The sequence below is a fragment of the Alligator sinensis genome, unplaced genomic scaffold, assembly GCF_000455745.1.
Source record: "Alligator sinensis unplaced genomic scaffold, ASM45574v1 scaffold331_1, whole genome shotgun sequence".
Taxonomy (NCBI): Eukaryota; Metazoa; Chordata; order Crocodylia; family Alligatoridae; genus Alligator; species Alligator sinensis.
Window position 1 is genome coordinate 1022356 of NW_005842033.1, and position 24209 is coordinate 1046564.

The 24209-nt window shown below is 42.1% G+C and overlaps 1 protein-coding gene across 7 annotated transcripts in view; it reads right to left on the minus strand.

The window, feature by feature from the left end:
* Positions 1-4310: 4310 nt before the first annotated feature.
* The window catches only part of ARID1B (AT-rich interaction domain 1B), a 445974-nt gene continuing 426075 nt past the window's right edge, over positions 4311-24209 (minus strand). For 5 of the 7 annotated variants that reach the window (XM_014519340.2, XM_014519334.2, XM_025202635.1 and 2 more), the window contains 7 exons: positions 23720-23892; positions 20472-20622; positions 19309-19425; positions 17499-17595; positions 12796-13585; positions 10686-10816; positions 4311-7362 (listed from right to left, as the gene is read on the minus strand). In XM_014519340.2, coding sequence (XP_014374826.2) covers positions 5650-7362; positions 10686-10816; positions 12796-13585; positions 17499-17595; positions 19309-19425; positions 20472-20622; positions 23720-23892 — 3172 coding nt within the window. In that variant the 3' untranslated portion in view covers positions 4311-5649. The remainder of the gene's footprint in view (positions 7363-10685; positions 10817-12795; positions 13586-17498; positions 17596-19308; positions 19426-20471; positions 20623-23719; positions 23893-24209) is intronic. The other 2 variants (XM_025202638.1, XM_014519339.2) reach the window with 1 other exon arrangement.

Genomic DNA, 24209 nt, shown 5'->3' on the forward strand with positions numbered 1-24209 from the left:
ACTAAGTGCAGTGGTGGGTCTTATGAGATGGAAACAGCTGAGCTTGACTCTTTGGGTTTGGAGGAATGGTGGATAGTAAAAATGTCCCAGCATCTTTTCACCAATAAATTAAGCACGCTTCTGCCGAAATCACTGACAGTCCGTAACCCCATCTTTGCCTGTGTTAGTTTTTGCAAAGCCACTCCAGTCCAGAGTAGGACTGCACTTTCATAACCATAGGTATAGGGCTGTCTGCGATTGCAGTGCTAAGGGCATCTCAGGGATGGCCATGCCCAGGGCAGCAGAGGCTGAATCCATAGCTGTCTCCCCGAGATGCTGACTGAAAAGGGAGCTGCAGGTACAGGACTGAACAGAGCATTCATTTTACCAGCAATGAGAGCAGGGCCTGTAAAAACAACTGTAGGCACAGGCCATAAACATCTGGTGTGGAAGACAGTTGAGCAGAGAGGATTGCAGAGAAAGGCAGTGCACCCATGGCTGCTTGTGCTGAGCAGAGGCAATAGAAGCAGCTGGTGAAATGCCTTCCCTTAGGAGCTGAACCTTATGAAGGAAAAGCAAAGAAGAAACCTTACAATTATTCTGCAGTAGACTAGAATGGCAGCTCCAGCAGAGCCATTTTCCAGGACTGTGTCATTCCACTCTGCTGGATGAGCTCAGAGGAACAGCTCATGCCTATGGTACTAATTGGTATTGTCTAATTGTTTCCTATCTGCTTGTTTCCACCTGTTGTTTCATAAGACAGGGACCTGCTCTGGAGCAGGGGCTGCCGTTTAGATTTCTATTTGTATCACAGGGGGCCTGGATCATGAGGAGCTCACAGGCTCCAAGGTAACACAAATGAATGTCATCAACATCATTATCAAAGGTGGGGTTTCCTTGGTTCAGAATCCCCGAGAAGCTGTCCTTACCTATAGCCTATATCACACTAAATACAGTGAGGACATAATGGTACCACTAGTTTTTTGGACAATTGCTGTCGAATCTTACCAGACCGCAGGGTCAGGCAGAGGTATCTAAGCTGGCTTTACAGTCTACCTGTGGCCACATGGAGCCCCATACAAGGTAATCTAATGGATGGATAAATGCTTGGCTGCTGCTGACTGACGTTAACGGCAGCTGCAGGAAGAGGCCAATCCATGTCCAAACACGATGACCCACAATCGTGTGTATAAGACTGATCCTTTGCTTTCGTCATTGTGATGCAGCTTGGTGTGGGGTGGAGGTGTGTGTCAAATGCCACAGATGCCTCTGATTTTATTTACATTAAGGCCTCTTTACAGCACTCTGGCAATATACTTCGGGCCTACCATACCACAATGTTGTGCAGGGATTTCAATAGGGTACATGAGGTTCAAGTTTGCTGTATTTTTATTTTGTCACAGTAAATCTCTTTTTTCCCCCTTTCTTTCTCAGGGCATTTAAAGGGCAAAAAGAAAATATATCCTAATGGGTGGTGGGATGCAGTATGAGGCCCATTGCTTCCACAAAAAAAAGACAAAGGGGGTGGAAAGGAGGAAGAGGAAGGGCTTTAACAGCCAAGATCAAGTTCCTTTTGCCTCCTTGATTTCCCGTAGCTGAAGACAACGCACTTTTCTTTTGGAGAGATGGCTGGGAAATAAAGGGAACAAGAATACTCATTTCTGTTGAGTGTGATAGCTGCTAATTCTTATAAGGGGCCTTACAGTGAGATTTCAGTGATTCCACAAAAAGTGTACCTATATATTTAATCTGTCTCAAGTTTCTTGTATGGTCTGCTGAAAGAACAAGCATTTATCACTAGGTAGCACCCAACTATTTCTGTTTTGTATGACTCCTTTAGAAAAAAGATGTATCCATCTTACCTTAAGTAATGTGTTCAGTTTGCAGTAGGATTTCAGAAGATGCAGATGCTTTTTATTTCTGTTAATCTCATCTATGCTGCATTGCATTTAGGCTCACAGCACTGGGAAAGTGGCAAACTTCACACGTTTATCGTCTAGATTAAACTTTTTAAAAACAAAAGTAAAATACCTCTCTTTGGAACAAATGTTATGAGCAGCTCAGACAAGCCAACCAGAAACATGCAACTCTGACGTACTGTCCTCTCTGAAGGCTCAGAGCATTAATTGGAAAGATGCAAATGAAAATGGAGACAAGTGGTAAAACTTCCATTTTTATTTTTATGCTTTATTTTACTTCTGTGGCTGAAGTATTAACCAATGGTTTAGACTCCCTGCTACTAACACCAAATCAACTGTACTTGGGCTGGGTCAACACAAATCACCCTCCAAATTTCTGAGTTTATTTACAGCCACAATGGTGCTGGTAGTAACAATACTACAACCCCATGGTTGCTACTATTTTCACTAGCATGCTGTCCAATCCTGCTCATATCAGACCTGAATGACACTGGTTAATCTGGCCAATACCGAAGCCCTGTCTATCTGGGGCAGGCCTTGGCAACATATAGCTTGAGCCCTGGATCCAGCCCATGGAGCCAGAGGGTTTTGTCTGTGGTTGCATTCGTACCAGGGATGAGCACTTGGAAGCTGTACTGCTGCCGCTGCTTCCCACTGCATGCTCTTCCCGGATGCAGCATGGGCATGGCCTCCAGGTGTGGGAGAGCTTCCAACTTTGCCTATGTTGCAGCAGGAGGCCGGGGGAGGGGGAGAAGCAGCAGCAGTGTGCATGCAGCTTCCAGCTGCCCCACCTGTGCTCAGTTCAACACTGGCTGGAAGCTGCACATGCAGCACAGCTGAGGTGTGGGGGGTTAGAAGAAGCTGCGACAGTGCAGGTGCAGCTCCCAGGTGCCTGGCCCCAGTACAGATGCAGGCAAAGCCCCCCTGCTTCTGATACACCCCCCAGCCCATGCTGGATTGGAGCTGGGTTGTTTCGACCTGTGGCTTACAAAGGTTGCCAACCATTAATTTAGAGTGTTTTCTGCATTGGTGCAGTCCTCCCAAAGGTAGTAAAGGTGGAAAATATAGGAGGAAAAAAGACTAGGGGTAGAATATCTCCTTCTTCTTTCACCATGCAGCAAACACCCACCCACCCCCCTTAAAGGAAAGGACTGCTTAAAAATCAGGTTAGGGTTTAGCTAAGAGTTTACCGTTATCATTTAGTAAAACATTACTAGGAATTAAAACTTGAATATTGCTTCCCACCATCCTGATATTAAGTTGGAATAACCAGCTCCTAAATATGTCTTCCTTATGCGATGAAGAGTTCCAAGTGGGTTATAATTCAGCATATATTTCTGAATGCATTGTTATGCAAGAGAAAGAGAGGCCATTACCGTAGGTGATGTGGGAGTGGATAGATTACTGCACTAGAAAAGCTGGAATGAAACATTACTTTTTGTGACATTAGGGATTCACATTTCAAACTTGGATTATAATTGTATATACTTTACCTGTCTGTTTGAAACTCTCCTCCATATATTTGTGTGTTAGAGCAAGCTATATGAACAAGATGAGCAGTATGATGGGGGGAAGGGGGTGGGCATTTTCAAGTACCTTTGCGTTGGAGAGGGAAGAGGATGTCCACTAACAGTGTAATTATGCAGTAGTTCCAGAGAAATTATTATTAGCTTTTTATGATCACACTAACAAAACCAATGATCCAAAATGAAACACCAAAAATTAGTGCTTGAACAGTATTTGCCAACAAGATGATCACCAGTGAGACAGTGGATGCATCTAAAACCAGGCAATTTCTGAAATTCAAATGGCCACCTCCCACCGGCTGTAATGATGAACATGCTCTATGAAACCCTGAATCCACTCTAACAAGAATTGCAGGGGCTCAGCAGGTGAGCGGACATTAGCATTCTGGGTATGCAATAACACCTACTATTTCAAGGAGGGGGCGTGTGTTTATTTTGAATACCCACATCACAGGAGTGCCTCACACCTTTAACCAACAGAAAGAATTACAGATAGTGAATACAGGTCCATTTCTTTGCGTTGGTTATTGCTTTAATAAACACCTTGTGTGTCATTTTTTCTAACATCCAGTTTACGGTCCCTGAACTTAGCAATTAGAGTGGATAACTGCATAGTCAGAACCGTCATCAGGAAATCACGTCTTCTCCTTTCATGATTCTCTATTTTATAAATAATCATTTGAATCTATTCTCTGTGATCTGATAGAAAAGTCTTTCAACAGGGGAGTAATTTACCACATCAGTTGAACAACAGATTAATATTAAAAAAAAATCACAATAATCAAAGCAGGGAGAAGAGAGTAACCATTATTGCTCTTTTTTGTAATTAATTTCTTTTCTGGTATCCCACATTGAAGCTAGAACATTATTCAAGAACACCCATCACAGTGCTTAACAAGATTTAATGTACATTTATTCTTAACATGTGGAACATATAAAGATTTTATACTGAATAAATGATATTCATTAAGCCAGAGGAAAAGGAGGAATTTACATCAAGTTTTTTTCTTTTTTAACTACATTATCTTGAAATACAAATGCGGATTCTCATCACTGAAAAATCTTTGAAGTTGTTCTTCCTTTTTTCTGTATATATTTTTTTTTTGTCTGTAGACTGGTAACCATTTTCTTAGATCAATCCATACGTAACCATTTCCACACCTTGATTTATAAAGCAAATTGTGATCGGCTGCTCTCCCGAAATAGAGCATGACTTTATACATACAGAAACTTGTACATTACCCTCGGTTTTTTTTTTTAGTTTTTTTTTTTTGGAGATATGGCCCAAAAATGAAAGAAAAAAAATAATTCTACCATCACTTTGTAGTTACCACATCATGAAAAAGAAACTAAAAACTTTGTACTTAAAAAAAAAAAAGATGAGGGTATGTTTAATGTACAACTTCTATATACATCACGGCCCTTAGGCAATAAAAAAATATTTAAAAAATGATTAAAGGAATTGTGAAGAACTGTCATTGTGGAAGGTCGAACAACAGATGCAGACAAGACAGTTCTGGTGAGGAAGCAATTTACGTTTATCGTCAGGTTTGTATTTAAAATCTTTTAACTTTAAAATTTTTATTTTTTTTAAATTTTGCTCCTACCCTAATGTAACCATTTCTCCTGTGGAGAAACCAATAGCATTTTGTATTTTGACTACTGACTCACACCCTCCTTGATCCCCTACACCTACATCACTAGAATCTTCTATTGCACAGAGCTTTGGGTGATGGTTTACATGTTTTTTAAAATTTTTCCTTATCTGAAAAAATAAAACACACAGGAACTTGGTATGTTGGTTATTTTTCACCTTTTCGTTTCGAAGTGGTGAGATTTTTTTTCCCCATCGTACAATGATTTGCCACAACATTTTTTTTTAAGTCACTATTTCGCTTCCCAAAAAATATGCAATACAAACATGGAAAAGAACATTGAAAAGGATAATCTATGGAAAAAAAAAGTGTGACCTTTGAATGTACTAGACAGCAACTTTGGTTAAAAAAAATAAAATAAAAAGATGCACTTATACACATAGACAGCAAATATTAACTTCGTAACTGTTCAAATTAATAATTTCTTTAATTCCCAATTGGTAAATAGTGAATGGGGCAGAGGAGCAATTTTTTTTCCTTCTTCCTACGCTGGATAAACAAGAACAGAAAACAGCCAGTTATATGTGACCCTCTAATCTCCACTCACACATGCTTGGCTTCTCACTTATGTCATAACTGCCCAATCTGAAAAAGTACATCACAGATGACAGATGCAACCAGAGAGTTCAGGACAGCAGATATTGAGATATCCAGCAAACGACCCTCGTGCAATAGGAACTCTGAACGGTTCTCGTCCACTCTAGCCATGGCCAGCAAGGCCTTGGCTGCCCTGCACATCATGTCTACGCTAGGTGGCTCCAGAGGAGGTGGCTGCATGTGCATGAGGTTATGTTGGCTCTGCTGGTACTGGGCCATCGTGACCCCATCTTCCAGGAAGCTTATCAAGTTTCCGATGCTTCCCTTCTGCACAGCTATTGCCCTTGCCGCTAATGTGTCCCCCTGTGCAAGGTTTGATAAGAGAGCCATGGACATTTCTCGGCACACAGGGTTTTTGCGGTCCCCAACGTACCTAACTAAAGTAGCGTAGAGTTTCTCCTGACGACTGAATGGGGGAGTGGCCAAGATAAGGTCCACATTATTGTCCTGGATACTGAGCTTACACAGGGTCTCCAGCACAAGTCTTTGAGGTGATAGGACTGAGTTGGGCCCCACGGTTGGAAAAGGATCCTGTGCCTCTGCAGATGGGCACACCATCCAGTGCAGCAAGCCATCCAAAATTGGCAAACAGATGCTTTCTGTGTAAGCAGACAAGTCTAGCTGTCCAGAAATGTTGGCTAATGTGACCAATGTATTATCCCTCAAGACTTCGAGGCAGTCCCACCACCACTCATCCTTGCTGCAGGCCACCCCTTTGTCCTCCTCGTCCTCTTTCTCATATGTCTGTGGTGCTCGCTTTCTTTCTGGATGCTCATGGTGAAGAAGGATCAACTTTCCCAAGATCAGCACCAAGCCTGGATGTTTGGACATTTCGGCATCGTTGCCAGGCACAAAAGACAAGCTACGGACGATATTTGACACACAGATGCAGCGCTTGGCCAAGGAGTCTTGCCAATGAGTTATGGCGCATAGAGGAGTCTCATCCCGGCTCCTTGGCTCATCCTCTAGCAGTTTAATATTCCGGTGGCTTTTGGCTTGATGGATTCCAAAGGGAAATTTACTGCTCTCTGCCTGGGAACCAGAGCTTGAGTCTTCAGGCAATGCTCCTGGCCGAGCTGAGAGGACATCATCAATGGTGGCCGTTATACTTTTTTCCTGTTGTTCTTCAGATTCACCTTTCCCCTCCAAATCCTTCTTTTTGTTTGGAGAGTTCAAGGGAGGAGGTGCTTTCCTGCGTGGAGGAATCTCCATCTTGCTTTCAAAATGAGTCTGGATGTGTTCAGTTGTGTCACCCCCACCAAGCTGCCAGTGGAGGAGCCCACTGTCAAATTCCTGGACACGTCCAAGTTTGTCAGATCGGTCTACAACAAATAGATTATTTTTCTTTACAATCTTTAATGGCAGCTTGTCAAATTTACTGGCCTGTTTTGGCCTCTCACTTGGATCAGCAATGGCACCAGGAGTGGAAAAAACAATGCTCTTTTCTTCTCCTTCAGATTTTTCCTCCTCTTCATCCTCCTCCTCATCAAAATAATTAATACATTCATCATTATCCTCCTCTTTTACAGTGTTCTCTGCTAAGAACTGGCTGTCATCTTTCTTGGCTGTGTTGTGATCAAGTGCTTTTTTTCCTGGATCTCCCACTTCATATTCCATAAGGATTCCAAAAATGTCAATCAGGCATTTTCTAAAATATTCCACCAAAAGCTCAAGAAATCCAGATAACTGAGGGGGGAAAAAAGTAAAAACACACAAAAAATTAGATGAACATTTTAGACTGCATGGATCTGTGTCAGGAGCTGCAATTATACGTCTGTAAACACTTTCACTTATCTTACAAACTACGAAAAGCCAAGCCTTGAACAGTAAACATCTCCTGAAAGAAATTCTTAATTTCTGTCCTCTCCTTATAGACAGCCAGGTACTTGCATGGTGCAAACCATAACAATTACTGCTGTTCATTGTCTCTGAAATCAACCTTCCAATGCCCAGAACTATTAATTTTGGGAATTGATCTGTTTCATGGTGAAGGCAAATAGAATAGTTTTATGTTCTTACATATTAAGAAGCTGTTACTGGAGGGTGGTTTTCTGTGCTGTAAGTCACCCTCAAAAACAGTATCCATTTGTGTTTAATCTTCTTGATTAATGTGTAATGATTGTGTTCCTAGAGGGCAACACATGAATTGGTTTTCGATGGTTGTCTTAACTATGGAATAACTAACCATGAAAACATACTTTTCTTTGCATTCCTGGTTTATATTCAATTTGTATTTTATCTACATAGTTTTCTTTTCTTGGACTGACACTTTTGTCCATATTCTATGTTTCTCTCAAGGCTTCCAAAACCCTCAAGATTAAAAAAATAAAATAAAATAAAAACCAAACAAAAAACAACAAAGAAAAACACAAACAAAAACAAAACAAAAACCCCTCAAACAAAATAAAAACCTACATTAATAAAATTACCAGAGACACACAATCTTGATCACTGGTCAAATTAACCTAAAAAATAGTAATCAAAAGAGTCATAACTATCTGGTCTTCTATCTGAAAGATACTGGAGGTTTTAGTTTATTTCTACGAGGCCAATGTCTATATTAAAAAAACCCTAAAAACAAAAAATCAAAACATCAACCTAGCATATCTACTGGTAAACTCCGCAAAGACAACAAAGACCATTGGCCATAAACACAAAATCATATTTTAGTCTATGCATATCTGTAGCAGGGCACCACGGCTGCCTGCCTCCATCAGGAGTTGGGCAGACCTGCAGAGCTTGTGGCAGGTGCAGCCAGGCCTACTTAGGAAGTCAGCAGATTTAGGAGCTGGCAGATGTGGCGGATTAGGAGGGCCGCATGACTGCTGGGGAGTGCCTGGCTGGAAGAGTTGGGCTGGGCCAGGACATAACCCCAGGCTAGAACTGCAAGATGGCCAAAACATCTGAGGAGCTGCAGGAGCAACACCTGCCAGCCACAAGACTGCAGCTCCTGAGGGCCATCCGAACCACCTGGAGGTTTAGGGTAGGAACTACTGGAGAAGAGGAGGTTCCTGGGGATCCAGGTGGAGTCCACAGCCTGTAAGAAAGAGGGCTGAATACTGAGGCCTAGGAGGCCTGAACCAAGTTGCCTGGAGCAGCTGAGATGGAGCACCAGGCCAGGGCATGCCCAAGGAGCAGAGCTGACAATCTTGGTGGGACTTTGAACCCTGTGGAGAGCTGGGGAGTTAGCAGAAATGGCCCGAGAGGGTGGACCCATGATTAAGGGGGGCTGATAGTCAATTTGCTGCTTCCAAGGACCTTGACCTGGCCTAGGCTGGGGCCAGGGCCCAGGAGGGGGCCAAAGGGGCAAACCCACCGCAAAGGGTATCCAGTGCTGCAAAGGGCTTAGTACCTCAACTGGCCTGTTGGTGGGGCCAGGGCCTGGAGAGGCATGAAGGTCCCTGGATGGGGGCCACTGCTGAGAGGTAGGAGTCAGGGCCAATACAGCTAGAATGACAATGGCTGAGGGAGCCATCTGAGGAGGAGGGCTTCAGAGCAAGGGGACTGAGCAAGGATCAGGGCCAAGAGCAGAGATAGAGGCATGAGATGGAGTTAGGGCCAGCAGACCAGGAGAGGGGCAGAACCCCTAAGGGAGGCCCACGAGAGAAGGTAGGGGGGCGAGGGAGGCCTGTTAGTTGGTCCTGGGTAAGACAGAAAACTGCATCCCGCGGGAGCTGGTTGGTGTGGTGCGGCTGCCTGTGGTGGGGCAGGCTCCAGGAAATGCTACACCTGCACCACTCCAGTGAAGGCAAGGATAGGGTGCCAGAAAGCCTCAGCCCCCATCACCTTGTGTGTTACCCCATGGAGGGGAAAGGCTAGGGCAATACACCCTGACAGAAAAGCATGGAGCAAGGAAGATCAGACAGACCATGAGGGTCCCTAGGCCTGAACAGAACCGAGCCAGGTCTGAGTGGAGTTGAGAAGGCCCGAGTAGAGCTGAACCAGGTACAAGAAGAGTTGAGAGGCTTGAGGGGAGCCAAGAGGCCTGTGCCAGCTAGGAGGCCTGAACCGAGTTGAGGGACCTAAGACAAGTGGAGAGGCCTGAGTCAGAACGCAGCCCAGTTGGGGGCATGAACCAGATATGACAAGTAGGATGCCATCTGCAAAGCACGGGACAGTTTAGGGAAGGTATGAAGCTGTGCAACTGGCCCGGGAAGCTGAGGCCACAAGTTCAAGGACATCATAGTAAGATCAAGGCAGCCTCCTGCATTCTACATACAGCAGTTAACAACAAGGCACGGTGGGCGAGTGCAGGGCGGTCTGCTCCTAGAACAGGGTGATATAATTTTTTTGAGAGGTGCCTTGGCACTGCCCTGTTACGATATCATTTTTGTATTATGTTCATCACCACTGTATCTGCTACTCTCACTGTAAAGGCAATCCTATTAGAGCCAAGTGGAGAAATATTGGGAGGTAGTAAAGGAAAAGCTTATACTGTTACATCCTAAACTTTGTGCCCTATGGATAAACAGTGAATTTTAGCCATCTACTTATCATTCTGACACCTTTGGTGAAAATTTAATTCACCTTTTTTTTAACATGCAGTTAAAAACACATGGCACCCTAATATGCCTATTGCTGGACCAGCCGATATACATTTCCAGTGTATCTGACACAGAACTGATACGTAATAACTCAAAGATTATTTCAAAACAATTTCATATCTGGTTTTGTGGACCTCCCACTAACACCTTTATTGCTGCCACACTACTTTTATGAATTTCTGCTTGTGAACATTTCTTTTCTTCCATTCCTGAAATATTCAAATCCCGTAAATGCTTCTTTTCACAAGGGATACCCTCCTTTAAAGTTTATTTCCCCCCTGTTTTACACAAATTTAGGCTTTTCTTGCTGTTTATTATACTCAGATCACTAAAACATGTCAAGGAAACTTTTAATTTGAAAATGATAATTCATGTTAAGAGATCTAAATTTTTGTGTCCCTCAAAGCTGTTTTTTGCCCTCATTTGTTTGAGAAATGAGAAATGGTAAAGTGCCATTTTACCTACCTGAGAGAGGTTGAAAGTAGCAACAGTGCTGTCATCATACAGAAGAATATTAATTGTATCTAGAGCCCAGGTACTTTCAGCCAAAAGTCCAGATTTTAGAGACATCATCACTCGCCAGGCTTCAGGAGTTACTGGAGAATGAGAGAAGGAAGAAAAGTAAGCATCACTTTTACTGGAGGGTGCTTGCATGAGTTCAAGACAAGACTTATGTCAGGCTAGGTTTACAGAATACAAGCAAGCTCATCTGCTAAAGATGGTGTGCTCAGATTCGAAACTAGCACTGAGTACTACTGCTTCAATTATGGAGTCCAGTTGTTCTTCTGTCTTAATAGCAAAAAGTAAAATCAGAAAGCTACTGTTTCTAGGGTGTCTGAATAACACTGTTTTTCCTGCCTTTGCCTATACTGAAACAGTCTTTCTAATATTTGAGTACCTGAAAAATCTAAGAAACAAAATAAAAAAACCAAAAGGTCCACCAACAAGAGACACATAATTCTGTTTTAATTTCAGACGTTTACTCTTCTCTTAGGGTGACAGCTGGAAGGAAGGCTGGGGGCACCTGATCCCAAATGAGTTATATTTAATTGGTCTAGCACACTGCAGAGATAGAGATCACATATGATTAAAGTACTCAGTCAGGTAGTTCAGTGGTTGCTGTGCAGATAACTCAAGTTGGCCGAAGGGACAAATATGATGGAAGCTGTATCTTGGAGGAGCTGACTTGTGTAAGTCCATCACCAGGACAAGATGGGACAAATAAGCCACAATAAACCAATGAGATGGGACCAAAGGAAAAGTGGAAACTTGAGTACCTGTAGCGGGGTAATTTTGACACTCAGAGAAAGAAAGAAAATTGGGAAAATGGTGGAGAAAAAAATAATAAAGTTTTGATTTTCAAGAGCAGATGTATTGGAATGAGCAACAGGTTATTTAATGCAGAGAAGGATCTTGGAATCACTATTGATTCCAAGATGAACATGGGCTGCCAATGTGGGGACGTGGTCAGGAAGGCTAACTGCACTTTGTCACGCATCCATAGATGCATCACAAGCAGGTCCAAGGAGGTGATCCTCCCCCTCTATGCGACATTGGTCAGGCCGCAGTTGGAGTACTGCATCCAGTTCTGGGCACCGCACTTCAGGAGTGATGTGGACAGCATCGAGAGGGTCCAGAGCAGGGCCACTTGTATGATTAGGGGACAGCAGGGCAGGCGCTACGAGGAGAGGCTATGGGACCTGAACCTGTTCAACCTCCACAAGAGAAGACTGAGAGGGGATCTGGTGGACGCCTATAAACTTGCCAAGGGGAACTAGCAGGCAAAGGGAGAGTCCCTGTTCCCCCAAGCACCACCGAGGGTAACAAGGAACAACGGCCATAAGTTGACTGAGAGTAGATTCAGGCTAGATATCAGGATGCACTACTTCACTGTCAGGGCGACTAGGAACCGGAACCAACTTCCAAGGGAAGTAGTGCTTGCCCCTACCCTGGGGGTCTTCAAAAAGAGGCTAGACAGCCACCTAGCTGGGGTCATTTGACCCCAGCATCCTTTCCTGCCCATGGCAGGGGGTCGGACTAGATGATCTGCTTAGGTCCCTTCCGATCCTACCAACTATGAAACCATGAAGTTGGGTGAGCATAAAGAAATGATGCAGTGATACTGCGCCTGGTATGTTTCCCATACAATGTTCCAATTTTTCAGCTAATCAACTAATAAATACACTGGCCATTTGACATGGATATTGAAATAGTGGGTAACATGAAATTTGAGAGCCTGAAGTTGCCCTGATCTTTAATACAAACACAGAACTATGGGGACTACCGGTCTCAAGACGACCGACTTGGTCTCAACACATAATGCTCCTTTTGTTCCAAGCTGCTGAAATCCCATGTTGCATTTCTTGGGTTGTATCTGACATGTGGGATAACCACCCATGCTATACAAGAGTGTTTTGGTGCTATTATGGTTTAACAGAACATAATCACTCTACACTTACCAGAGTTTCTCTTTCAAAGCAAGGTCATAAACTCAAAGTAGGGAAAAAAAAAAGAAAAGAAATCAGAACTGAAACCAGGTTCTGTATTTCTATTTCTACATTTGTTGGATACTCACCAATATCTTTTGAGGTAATCTTTCGTCTTGGTTTTAAGACTGGCTGTGATGCTTCTACAGAGCCTGGAGGGAAGGTAATTTCTCGCCTAATGGGTGGTGGCTGGGGTGGAGGACCTGTGACCTGTGATACTGGAACTGTGGGCATAACCTTTTGCATCTTCATAGAGGGTAGGAAAGGAGACTTGCTTGGGGACATACGATTCTCCAAAGAGCGCTGGAAAGATGCTGGACTTGGAGCCCTAGAGATGTGGTTTGGCATTGAGGGTGGTGTCTGGTAGGACGACTGAGGAGGTCGAGTGATAGGCTGCATGGAGGCTGAGGATGACATATAAGAAGGCTGACGTTGGTTGACATGAGAAGGCCACTGACTCTCGTGGTTTATCCTCTGATCAGGTACCATCATATCATCAGTGCGATTCATCCCTGGATAGGGTGGGGCCTGTGTGGGGCCTCCAGGGCCTTGCCTGTTCTGGTAAGGGTAAGGCATATCATTTCGGGTTGGCCACATGTTTTGCTGAGGACCTTCACTGGTGGATGATGACTGCATGGGGCCGCCTATCATTTGGGGCGGTATTCCATGCTGCTGTATTTGTCCTGGGCCCTGCATCCTCTCCCTGTTATATGGATATGGATACTGTCCCTGCATGGGCCTCCTGTCTGGTCCAGAGTAAGTGTTGCTGTACTGGTTATACATTTCTTGCTGCTGGTTGCCATACTGCATGTTATACATTTCTCCTTCGTGGCGTTTTGCTGGGGGCCCATACATGCCATCCATATGACGCTTGTAGTTCTGAAATGGAATGTTTTAATCAATCAGCTTGATTAGCCAAGAGCGCTGTTCAACACGCAACTAAATCTTAGATATTAGCACATTAGCATAAGGGCAATGTTGCAAAACGAGCATGCTACGTAGGAAATGGTATAGCAGTAATGTTATAACTATTTCTGCAAACAAAAGATTTATTTATTTTCCTTGTATACATATGTATCAACTGATAGGAAGCTGAGCCTACCCTGGGCTGGAATGACTTCCTTGGCAGGAGAGGGGGCACATGGCCAGGGGGAGGGAGCATGGGAGAGGCTGCAGGGTGTGTGGTGGGGATCCTGCACCCTTCCTCTCTCCACCCACTGCCCCCTCCCCACCTTACCTTCTGCTATGCCTCCAGTCCCTCCAGCCACAACCCTGCCTGGCCTGGAGCTGCCGTGCTGCTGACTGCCCCAGAGGAACAGAGCTGCAGCAGACAGTGAAGGGGGGATGGGCAGGGAGAGGGGGAGGTAGGGGCAGGCACAAAGGGCAAAGGAGGGGGCAAACAGTATAATGTATAATTTTGCATGGATAGAATCTAATTATTGGGAGAGGGGGGAGGGGTCATTTTGGATATGGGTAAATGTGGTATTTACAGAAAGTTACCCTTGGGCTCAAACTTCTGGTGCTTGCTATCAGTCCAAGAGTGATTTTTATTTTTAAAAAGAACTCTGGCCAAATTCTCACCATCACATCCCAGAGCTGAAAAAGTAGTTTTTCACCTGCTAGGATCTCTTTCAGATCTTTTTTATGCTTGGACAACTAAACATTATTTTTTCAATTTAAAGCTTGCCACAGACACGCTCCTCTAAGGATACACATCTAAACAATGGGTTTTGACAGAATATATGTCAAATAAACTAGTCTGACTGGAGGAGGAAATCATTCCTCTCAGCTGAGTTTGTTACCCTATGTCAGTAATTCTTTCTTACCCCAAGTCTGGGGTGCTCCCAGATCAACTGAAAGGTGCCATGGGATGGGAGGAGATTTTTGTGAGGTCTGATCATATAGACAGATCAGTGCTTAGGTGTGTCCCATCCTGGCCAGCTCGCCACCCCCACTGCCTGGCTCCTCTACAAGGAATAAACACTGCAATATATAAATTACTTTTGAAAACTAGGTGCCACTCAATTCACATAAGTTACGGAGTGATGCTTCAAATCCAGTGAGGGGTGCCTTGAGTCCAAAAAGGTTAAGAAACACTGCTCTAAATCATCTTTACCCACACACCCCTAATCACATTTAATTTACTGTGAGATTATTCTAGCTAATGGGCAAGTTCAAACATTCTATGCTAGTCTATGTGAATTCTTATACTACCCTCACCAACTTTACTACATGAGAACCTTACACAAAAATTACATGATACAACTAATATCTATTACATTAGTCCAGTGTTTCAGATTTAAGTCATCCCTCAGGAAATGCCAGCTCATGGCTTTCACTTCTGTTTTGGCTATGAAAAGATAATAGAGCAATTCTTCTTTTGCAAACAACTCAGAAAGGGCAGAAATTCTTAAACTATTTTTTAACGCCTATTTGAAATTTCTGGGTTTATCTTATGAACCTTGTTTGCACACCTAACAATGCTAACGTTGCATGGCACCCTGCACATCCTTGTTGAGAATCACTGCTTTACTCTATTCTAAGGACTAAGGAGAATTGTTTGGGTGGGGTAGCATTTTGTTTGTTAGAGCTTATGGTTGGTTTTTTTGGGGGGCGTGGGGGTTGTTTCTGTACCTGCTGGTACGCATTTACATTGAAGAAGGAAGGTAAAAAAAAGAAGGGTCTTAGGCTGGAGGTAGAAGGTGGTGAGTTTGTGATGGTGCTTAGTTCCTGTGGGAGTTCATTCCATGGTTCAAGCTACACTGAGTGCTTTGAGGCAAAAAAATGTGAATTAAAGGAGCATTTTTTGAATATATGATCAATGGTAAATTTGAAGTTATGGCTCCCCAGGAAACCCTAACTCAGTCACATTGCACAATATATACTAATGTACCAATGTTAACATCAGAAAAAATTCTCTATGTATGCAGCGTGGGTCAGTTAGAAGTGCTGTGGGAACCATACCCTCTCAGTTTTTGACTCTGGCACATATAAAAATCATAACCACTGTGTTGCATTAAAGTTCAGTTCAGTCTTAACTGCTGAACTGTCAAACTATTCCAGAAATAAAGGGTCTTGTGGCTTGCTTTTGGTCCTAAACAAGTGTTTAATATACTGGGGTAAACTCAGCTGGGAGATGAACGTTGCTGCAAGATGCATGCTTGGTGGAAGTCAAGAAACAGGAAACACTGACACTGTTTAAATTAAATTACACCACAATTTCAAATGTGATGGTTACGTACTTAGATCCTGGTTGTACACAGACTTATTTTAAAGATGTGAGTAATCTCATTTCAATGGGACTAAGCATTTGCTGGCTTGGGACTGGCAGTCACAACAAGGGAGCGTGTAGATGTAAAAAGGGATTTAGCAGATGAAAAAGACAGTATGCCAAAGTCATGTCAAAAGGAAGGTCCCACTAAGGTAATTCAGCCACTGACTTTCATCCCATGCAACTTCACATCATCTGTCCAACCTTAATTTTTGCCCCTAAAATGTGACAAATATGCAAAGGTCAAAATAATACTCCATTAGCAGATTTCTAGAAAAGGACATCTACCATAGGAAACAGAATATAATATCCTCTTAAAAGTGGTAATTTGAATTTTATGTATATTTTTGTAAATTTTATGCAGATCCCAAGTTTAAGAGCACCCAATTAACTTATTCTTTGAATATTTTAGTGTGAAGTATCATTAATAATTTTGGTACAGATCTTTGAAAATTCTCTATTACATCACACCAAACTACTCAGGGCACTGTTTTTCATTATGACCACAAATGTGGGGATTCATGACCTAGTCATATTGGAACTATTACGAGCCAAGAAGTAAGGTAGAAAATTTCAAAAGTGAACTTCAAGTGCATTTTCTATACACTGTAACTTCAGCTCTCCTCTTACTGAATATTCAGTAAATCTTTGCCCAGGAGTGAGAAGTGGTTTGCAAATGTATAAACCAGCCCTGTTTGAAAATCTGGCTTATATTGGGAAACTAGATTTAAATGTATTTACAGAGTTGACTACCAACTACTTTTTAACACACAGGATGAAATGTTAGTCCCACTGAAGTCAAAGGGAGTTTTGCTTTTGACTTCAATGTGGTCAGAATTTCATACATGGTGTATTACCAATATATTACAAATTCTATGTCTATAAAATATTTTTAATTTTCAATATAGCTTGCATGTTCCCTATATTATGAAAAAGCTCAAATGTCTGAATGCTTAAAATGAATGTCAATATTAATACTGTATCTGGAATAAGCCATCTGATATATATTTAGGGTATATGATTATCTAATGTATGGGCCTTGTTGTAGCCCCGGACTCATTATATGACTATGGGTGCCCTACCAGCTGTGAGGGCTATATGTTTCTCTTTCTGTCACACTTCGGGATTTAGTTTCCTGCATGTGACAAGTGCTTTCTGGTCTGCCAGGCAACAGCTTTCCTGTTTGTCTCTGCAAATGGGGTTGTGCAACATTACCAGCCTAGGAATTGCATTGTTCCAGTCTGTCTGCTCTCTGTGTTTGCAACTTTCAACTATTTCACATTCCATAAACTGGAACTTAAATTTATGCTTTTTCATTAGAGCTAACACATGGCTTTGTCACTGCATACCCACTGCTAAAATGGATGCTGATTTTGGCTCAAACTTTGCTGCTCATCTGTGCAAAAATCATACACATTCAAAAATTTGTTTTCATTCAATGCAATGAAGCATATTTTGGGGTAGGAGGGGTTGAAATTTACTGGAAAAAATTACAAGCATAGTCAGGTCCATCTCTTTTACCTGCTGCTGTGGATACAGTCCAGGTTGATGTCCTCCATATGCTGGTTGTCCTGAGGGAGGTCCTTGTCCTGGGTACTGCTGTGCATATGGTTCATGCCTAGAATTATGCATTCAAACCACACTTAGTACTGCTGGAACCCCCAAAATACTGGAAAAATGGAACTGCTCTAATAATTGTATGTCTATTCACCACATCATTTAATTTTCAAACCAAGACACTTGGTACAGTGGTAATAATTTATTTTTAGAATGGATGGTAATGCATTTTGGGGGCATGCTGCCAAAGCTGTTCAACCCCTACACCAGGTGCCATGAAAGGAAATCTAACGGAAACAATACATTTCTTGTGTGGAGTACATTTGATTTGTACAACACCAATTACATTTCTTGAATTACAATAGTCCCATGTATTGCACTAATTCATCACTTATGAGTGGAAGCCACAGAAGGAATATGGTGAATGGAGTTACCACATAGAGTAAGAAGGAGTAGTTAAAACAGTGAAACATGGTGGTATATTTTAGTAGATAAGACATCTGATTAACAGAGGAAAGGCAGCAAGTCAAAGTCTTGAGTTTTAAAGAGTGGTTCTCATCAAGAACCTGACTTTGTAAAACAATTAAGACTACAGAATATAACAAATATTTTTAAAAAAATGGTTTCAATTGAAATTTTCACTCTAGCTGGCTTATTATGAAAAATTAGCATAACAATACAAACATGACAGGACATTACATTCATGCAGTTCACATTTTAATAGATGTTTTGAGATGTTATACTTTTTTCTAAGGAACAGACTATCATTCTGTTAAACCTGCATCAAAAAGCACAGGCACAAAAGGACAAAGTGAAGTTTGTACTTGTAAACTTACCTGTGGTATTTCTTGACTTGTGAGGGTTTAAGTTTAAATCCTAACATTCTTTTAATGTATTTTTTAATAAAATGCAGATAATCAGTTGAAGGAAAATACTGAGGTTGATAAATATGTACACCTGATAGTGGACAGCAAACTGGATAAGAACTTAAGGTCTGACAGGATGACAAATTATAAATCAATTTAATTCTGGGCTATATACACACAGGCATTGTATTACAGGCCAAGATGTTAGCAGCCCGTCTCTGTACCGCACTAATAAGAATACACTGATAATCTGAGGTATAGCGCTGGACAAAATATGACAAGGTATATTTAGGAAAAAGGAGAAAAATAGGTTGAGAGGGCTGGAGAATGTGATCTTTTAAAAAAGAAGAACTAACGTGCCTGACTTGCAAAGATACTGAGAACCCAAAACTCTCATTGCCTTGACTTGGCATCTCATAAAATCAGACCATAAATGCAGAGGGATTATCTATGAACAACACAGCTGATAGAAATTTTCTAAGGTCTGAGGCAAGGTAAGAGTAATGAGATGAAACTGAGCAAAGGAAAACGCAAGTTATATATCAGAAAGTACTTAAATGTTAGATTCATTAGTCTATAGAAGGATCACCACCTAAATGAAATGATATAACCCTCAAAGTCCAAACAATTTAAAAGTAACCTGGAAACTTGAGATTACAACAGAGTCCAATCCTGTATTGGCAGGGAATTAACAGAGACCATTCCTCTTCTACCATCTACGGAAATACAAAATCAAGGATCTCTCCCAACCCCCAAAATAAACCCAATGTAAAAACCTACATAGGAATACACAAACAAAAGTAACACACCAGGCTACTGCATATTCTGTCTACATACTCTCAATAGCTTCTAGGTCTTATAATAACCTGGTTAATGATGATATTACAAACAGAGAAATCAATGTTCACCTTTGCTGGCCAGGGTAACGATTAGGAGAGTACATGCTTGGGTCACTGTTTGAAGGCACCATGTTGCTTTGACCAGGTGGTCCCATACTGCCTTCAGAACCCAGCCCATGATCCGACCTAAAAAATGACAAAGGAAACCTCATTCTATAAAAAGCACTTATTCTCCAAAGTTCCCAAAGAAATAAATTCTCATGGAAAGGAATCTTCACACCTAAGACCTCTCACTGTTGCCCTTAATCTCTCTGGTACCCCAGCAATGTGGCTTTTGTTATATAAAATGGTAAGACAGGGTTTTTCTGCCTCTGCTGCTTCACACTAGGACTGTGAAAAACACCCCACTATTAACTTATACTGTGCACTATGTTGTATGCCATCACAAAACTTTAGCAAAGAAGCAAAAATGCAAAACTTGCTGAAGGCAACTGGGGAAAATATCTGTGGTTCCAGCTTGCAAACCATACTACAGAACCCAAGCACTTCCTAACCTTTCTGCCTCCTCCTACTGTGTAGACATCAGCAATTCAATGGCACTTCCGCCCCCCCCCAAAACCTTTCACAGGACTAGGAAAAAGGGGTTGAATTTGATTTTACTTCACAGAAATGTAGATGTACATGGATCTAAACCACTGAGTTTCAGTGCAAAGGACCATTAGGGACATACTAATAATGTAGTGGTCATACAGCCCAGAAAGAATGTATAGACCTTAGAAGCTCCAGAGAAAGTTCTAGCCACCAGCAAACCAAACATAACATTTTGAAGATGTAGATTTTGGTTCTCATGAAAAAAATTAAAACAAACAAAAAATCCACTATGCAAAAAAAGCCAACACCTGCTTAGGCATGAACACGGCAAGAGGACTAACACAAGTGCTACTTTAGCCAGGCACAGCACAGCACAGCAGCTTGCCAAAAGCAGCTGTCAAACACACCCACTTGCTGATCAGCTGCAGCTTGAGTGACTTCTCAAGTGTGACAACTCCTTCCTTATTAACTTCTGCAAAAAACTAGACTCAGTCATTACAAATGGCTCGACTCCCACTGATTTAGTAAGCAGCTGCAGGAGGTGGGGGCTACTATATTCTGTGAAAAGTGTAATGAGGGAATGAAAAAGAGGAGAGGATCATTTCTACTAATAGACTGCTTTTTGCTGAAGACTGACTCACCTCCTGTCATAGCCACTTCCATAAGAGAACTGCTGTCGCTGGCTCATGCTCATGTTGGACATTGCTCCAGATGGCGTCTGGTTATACATGTCCTGTATTCCACTGTTGGGCATCTGTCCAGGGGTCATGAACGGCTCATTGCTTCCAGGCACTGCAATAAGAAAAGAGAAAGAACTGCAAATTAAACATATTATTTTTGGTGTCTGAAGAGGACTTTCCAGGTTCTATTAAATGACATCATTTAAAATAATGTCCAAAAGTTTAACTCTGCCAAGCTGAATCACTAGGGGCATCTGTACACGTGCTCCAGGGTAGGGGTGGGGGATAGGATGCACTTTAATTAGAGCAGCTCCTGAGAGTCAGGAGCTGCTCTAATTAAAACACATGCAGCTTCTTGTGTATTCAGTGTCCCACGTTTCAAAATGGCAGTGGGGTGCTTTATCTAAAGCTTGTTTGACAAGCTTTAGTTAAAGCGCCCCCACTACCATTCTGAAACATGGGAACGCTGGATACATGAGATGCTCCAGCAGACTTGATTTATCAGGTCGGCTCCAACATCGAACACTTTGGAGCACGTATAAATGTGCCCTAGATGTCTGACAAATATTAGAAGAACGATGAAAGTGCCTGAAACAGCGCTAACAGTGAGCTTTAGCAGCAAGGTGGCCAGAATATCATGGAACTGAAAAAAAAAAATCAGATTTGGAATCTCATTTTAGGGCATTACATTTATCAGATGGAAATATTACATCTTCCTTTGTGTCCTAAAGACAAGCTCAATTCATATTTCCTTTTCTCACTCTGACGGTGTTATACACCAATTCAGACTTAGCTCTAGAAAACAGGAAGGCTTACGTAGAAAACTCACTAATCTTAGTAGCACACTGTAGTCACAGGGCTTCCTTCCCATACATTACATACACAAAACACTGACTGTCTGTGATGTGTCTGTGAACGAGATCCTGTGCCTGAATACAGATCTTTGAGCAAGACTGGTATAATTTTAAGTGTCCTAAAAGACACTTGGTTAGCAGCCTATGTTACATCAGTCCCCAAATAAATGAATGAAGTAGCTCTATCCTCATTTTTTTAGTTTGGGATACTAAACATTAAAAAGGAAGTTAGATATCAGGACAGATACAAGGAAAGAAAAATAGTATTTCTTCACAAATAACTAATCTTTCCATTTCCTGTCTCTTGTTGATATAGGACAGACTTGATTTGTAGGTAAAGGAGTGAAAAAACACCAGGTGGGAGAAGCAGGAACCCTTACAGTAAGGGACTAGAGAAGCAGTTTTATTTATTCCAGAAGATAAGAGAATGAATTACATGCATTATTGCAGGGTCTGGCCCTCCTGCTCCAAATGGCCAGGAGCCAGATACTCATAGTCCCTGTGCAGCAGGGATAAGCTAAGCTCAGGTGCTGAGGAGCAGCAGGCCAGGCAGTGGTGGCAGTACTGCAGAGGATGGGCAGCATGGCACAGTTCCGACACACTCATTCCCTGTGTTGGATAATATTTCTTTGCCGAATGGATTTGGCCCGCAGGCCATAGGTTGCTGACCCCTGCATTACAGGATGGCATCTGAAGATGCTACAGAAGACCCTGAAAGAGGCTTCCAGGTTTTGTCTGCAATTTCCTCTTCCTCAAAATGGCCCTGCAGATGCAGCAATCTCCTCAATAGAATGCGCTGTGTGAAAGAACAGATCTGAGTTTCATGGGGGGAGAGGGAAGATGTAGTTTTAAGACATGGTCACCTTTGCAAGAAACACTAAGGCGCAATGATAGCATTCATTTTCACTTATGACTAAGTATAAAACGAGTGGCGAAGTGCAGTAAGTCAACTTGATCTCAGGGTGGACCTAGAAATCAGTCAGTTTAAGTCAAAAACAGTTCAATTTCCCCTGAAACTCCACTGTACCTTTGTATAGTACAGGATTTAAAGGAAACACGAGGGCTTTCTCTACCCACTGTAGAGCCCTTTAGCCACTGAGCTAAACAGTCACATCAGCAGCACTGTCTTTTTTTTTAAAACTTATGACACCACTGCATCTTCATTTATCCTTTTCACCCGCTTTTTGTCCTTTTCTTCTCCATCACCTCCTCCTGCTCTCTTTCAGCTGCTATTTCTTACTTTCACCTCCACCAGCTGCTCTTCTCTCTAGAGAACTCTGCCTCTCTTCATACCCTCAACTCTTTCCTGCATGCAAGGGTGTAAGGAAGCAACTCAAAAGATCCTTTTTTAAAATGTACTTTAAAATTCACCAAAAGGGCCCTAGAGAAGTGCCCAGGGGACTGGAGTTAGCTTTAATGTTATTTTTATTCCTGCTTTCTAAAAAAACCCTTTCAATTTATGCGGTACCTTTCATCAGAGGACCTCAAAGTGTTTAGCAATTAATTAATTAATTAAACCGCACACACACATGTTCAGTACCCAGTTCAAAAGTATATCTATTTTACATCCATGTATACTGAGGCAAAGAGGGCAGGAGACTCGTCAAAGACTGTACTGTGAATCTGTACTATGGCCATGACAGAATCTGGAATTCTGACTCTTCGTCTCCTGCTGTAATTGGGAACGCTACCGATTTTGCAACACAGTTTACTACGAAGAATGCTATTAGAGGATGAAGAGTCCAAACCCCCTCATTTAACTTGATGAACCTTAACTGTATAGTTTAAGTTCTATAGAGCATCGCCGAAACAAACTTCTGGGACACTTTCAGATCTTACTAGAGCCTGAAGTTTACAATGGTATAATCTGACTCTGAGACGGGGAAACATGCAGATAAGAGAGAGATGCAGGGTACAGGAAGACAGCAATTGTATCAGTATCAAACATTCAGATTATAAGATCTTAGGATGCGACTATTACAAGTGCATGCTTCTGGAGTGATACAAGTGGAGCAAAACAATTGCAACTTTAACTCCCTTGCATTCAGGGTTAAATGTACAGTAGTTTAGCCAACTGGTACTGCTACAAGAACATGCAGTCCTAAGAGTTAAACTGTATCAGCTGATGTACACTTGTATAGAGCAGCTCCCCACTCTTTTTAAAGTGGTTAAAAGGTATGTTTAGATATACCTGCATTTATACCTTCTTTTTCACTATAGGGATATGATGTCACTGATGAAGGAGATGAGAGGGTATACAAAAAGACCAACACTAAGCACACCTTGACAAAACTAGAACGTCCTGTTTGGATGAAACCTAGGAAGAACACATGCAGACCCCCACGTGATAAATACCTTTTCTCATCCCACCAAAAGGGTCCTTATTCGGTTCATAGGGCATCCTTCCCATCATATCTGGCATGTTCATCCCCTGCTGGTACGGTGCATTTGGCGTCATGGAGTTTCTCTTCGGGAATGCTGAGTCACTTACATCAGAGAAAGGATCATGCACACTAACTGCACTGTTCCTAAACAGATGAAAAAGAGAGAGATTAACACCAGAGGAGTACATGAGAAAACTGTGCTACCAGTCCAGGCTCTAAATCCATTCAGTCTACTGTTCAATCTCTGACAGTTGCCAACACAAAATGGTTCAGAGCAAAGATAAAGAATGTAACAATAAATAATTACTGAATCACTTTCTTCCTAATCCTGGCTGGCTTTTTACTTTTCACTTAAAGATGTTTTAATCCAGTTGAAGGTAATTCATATAATCAAAACCATTTCAGAATCTTACTGACCTCCTTGCCTTAACACCCTAAGGCAATGCATTTCACAGGTTAAT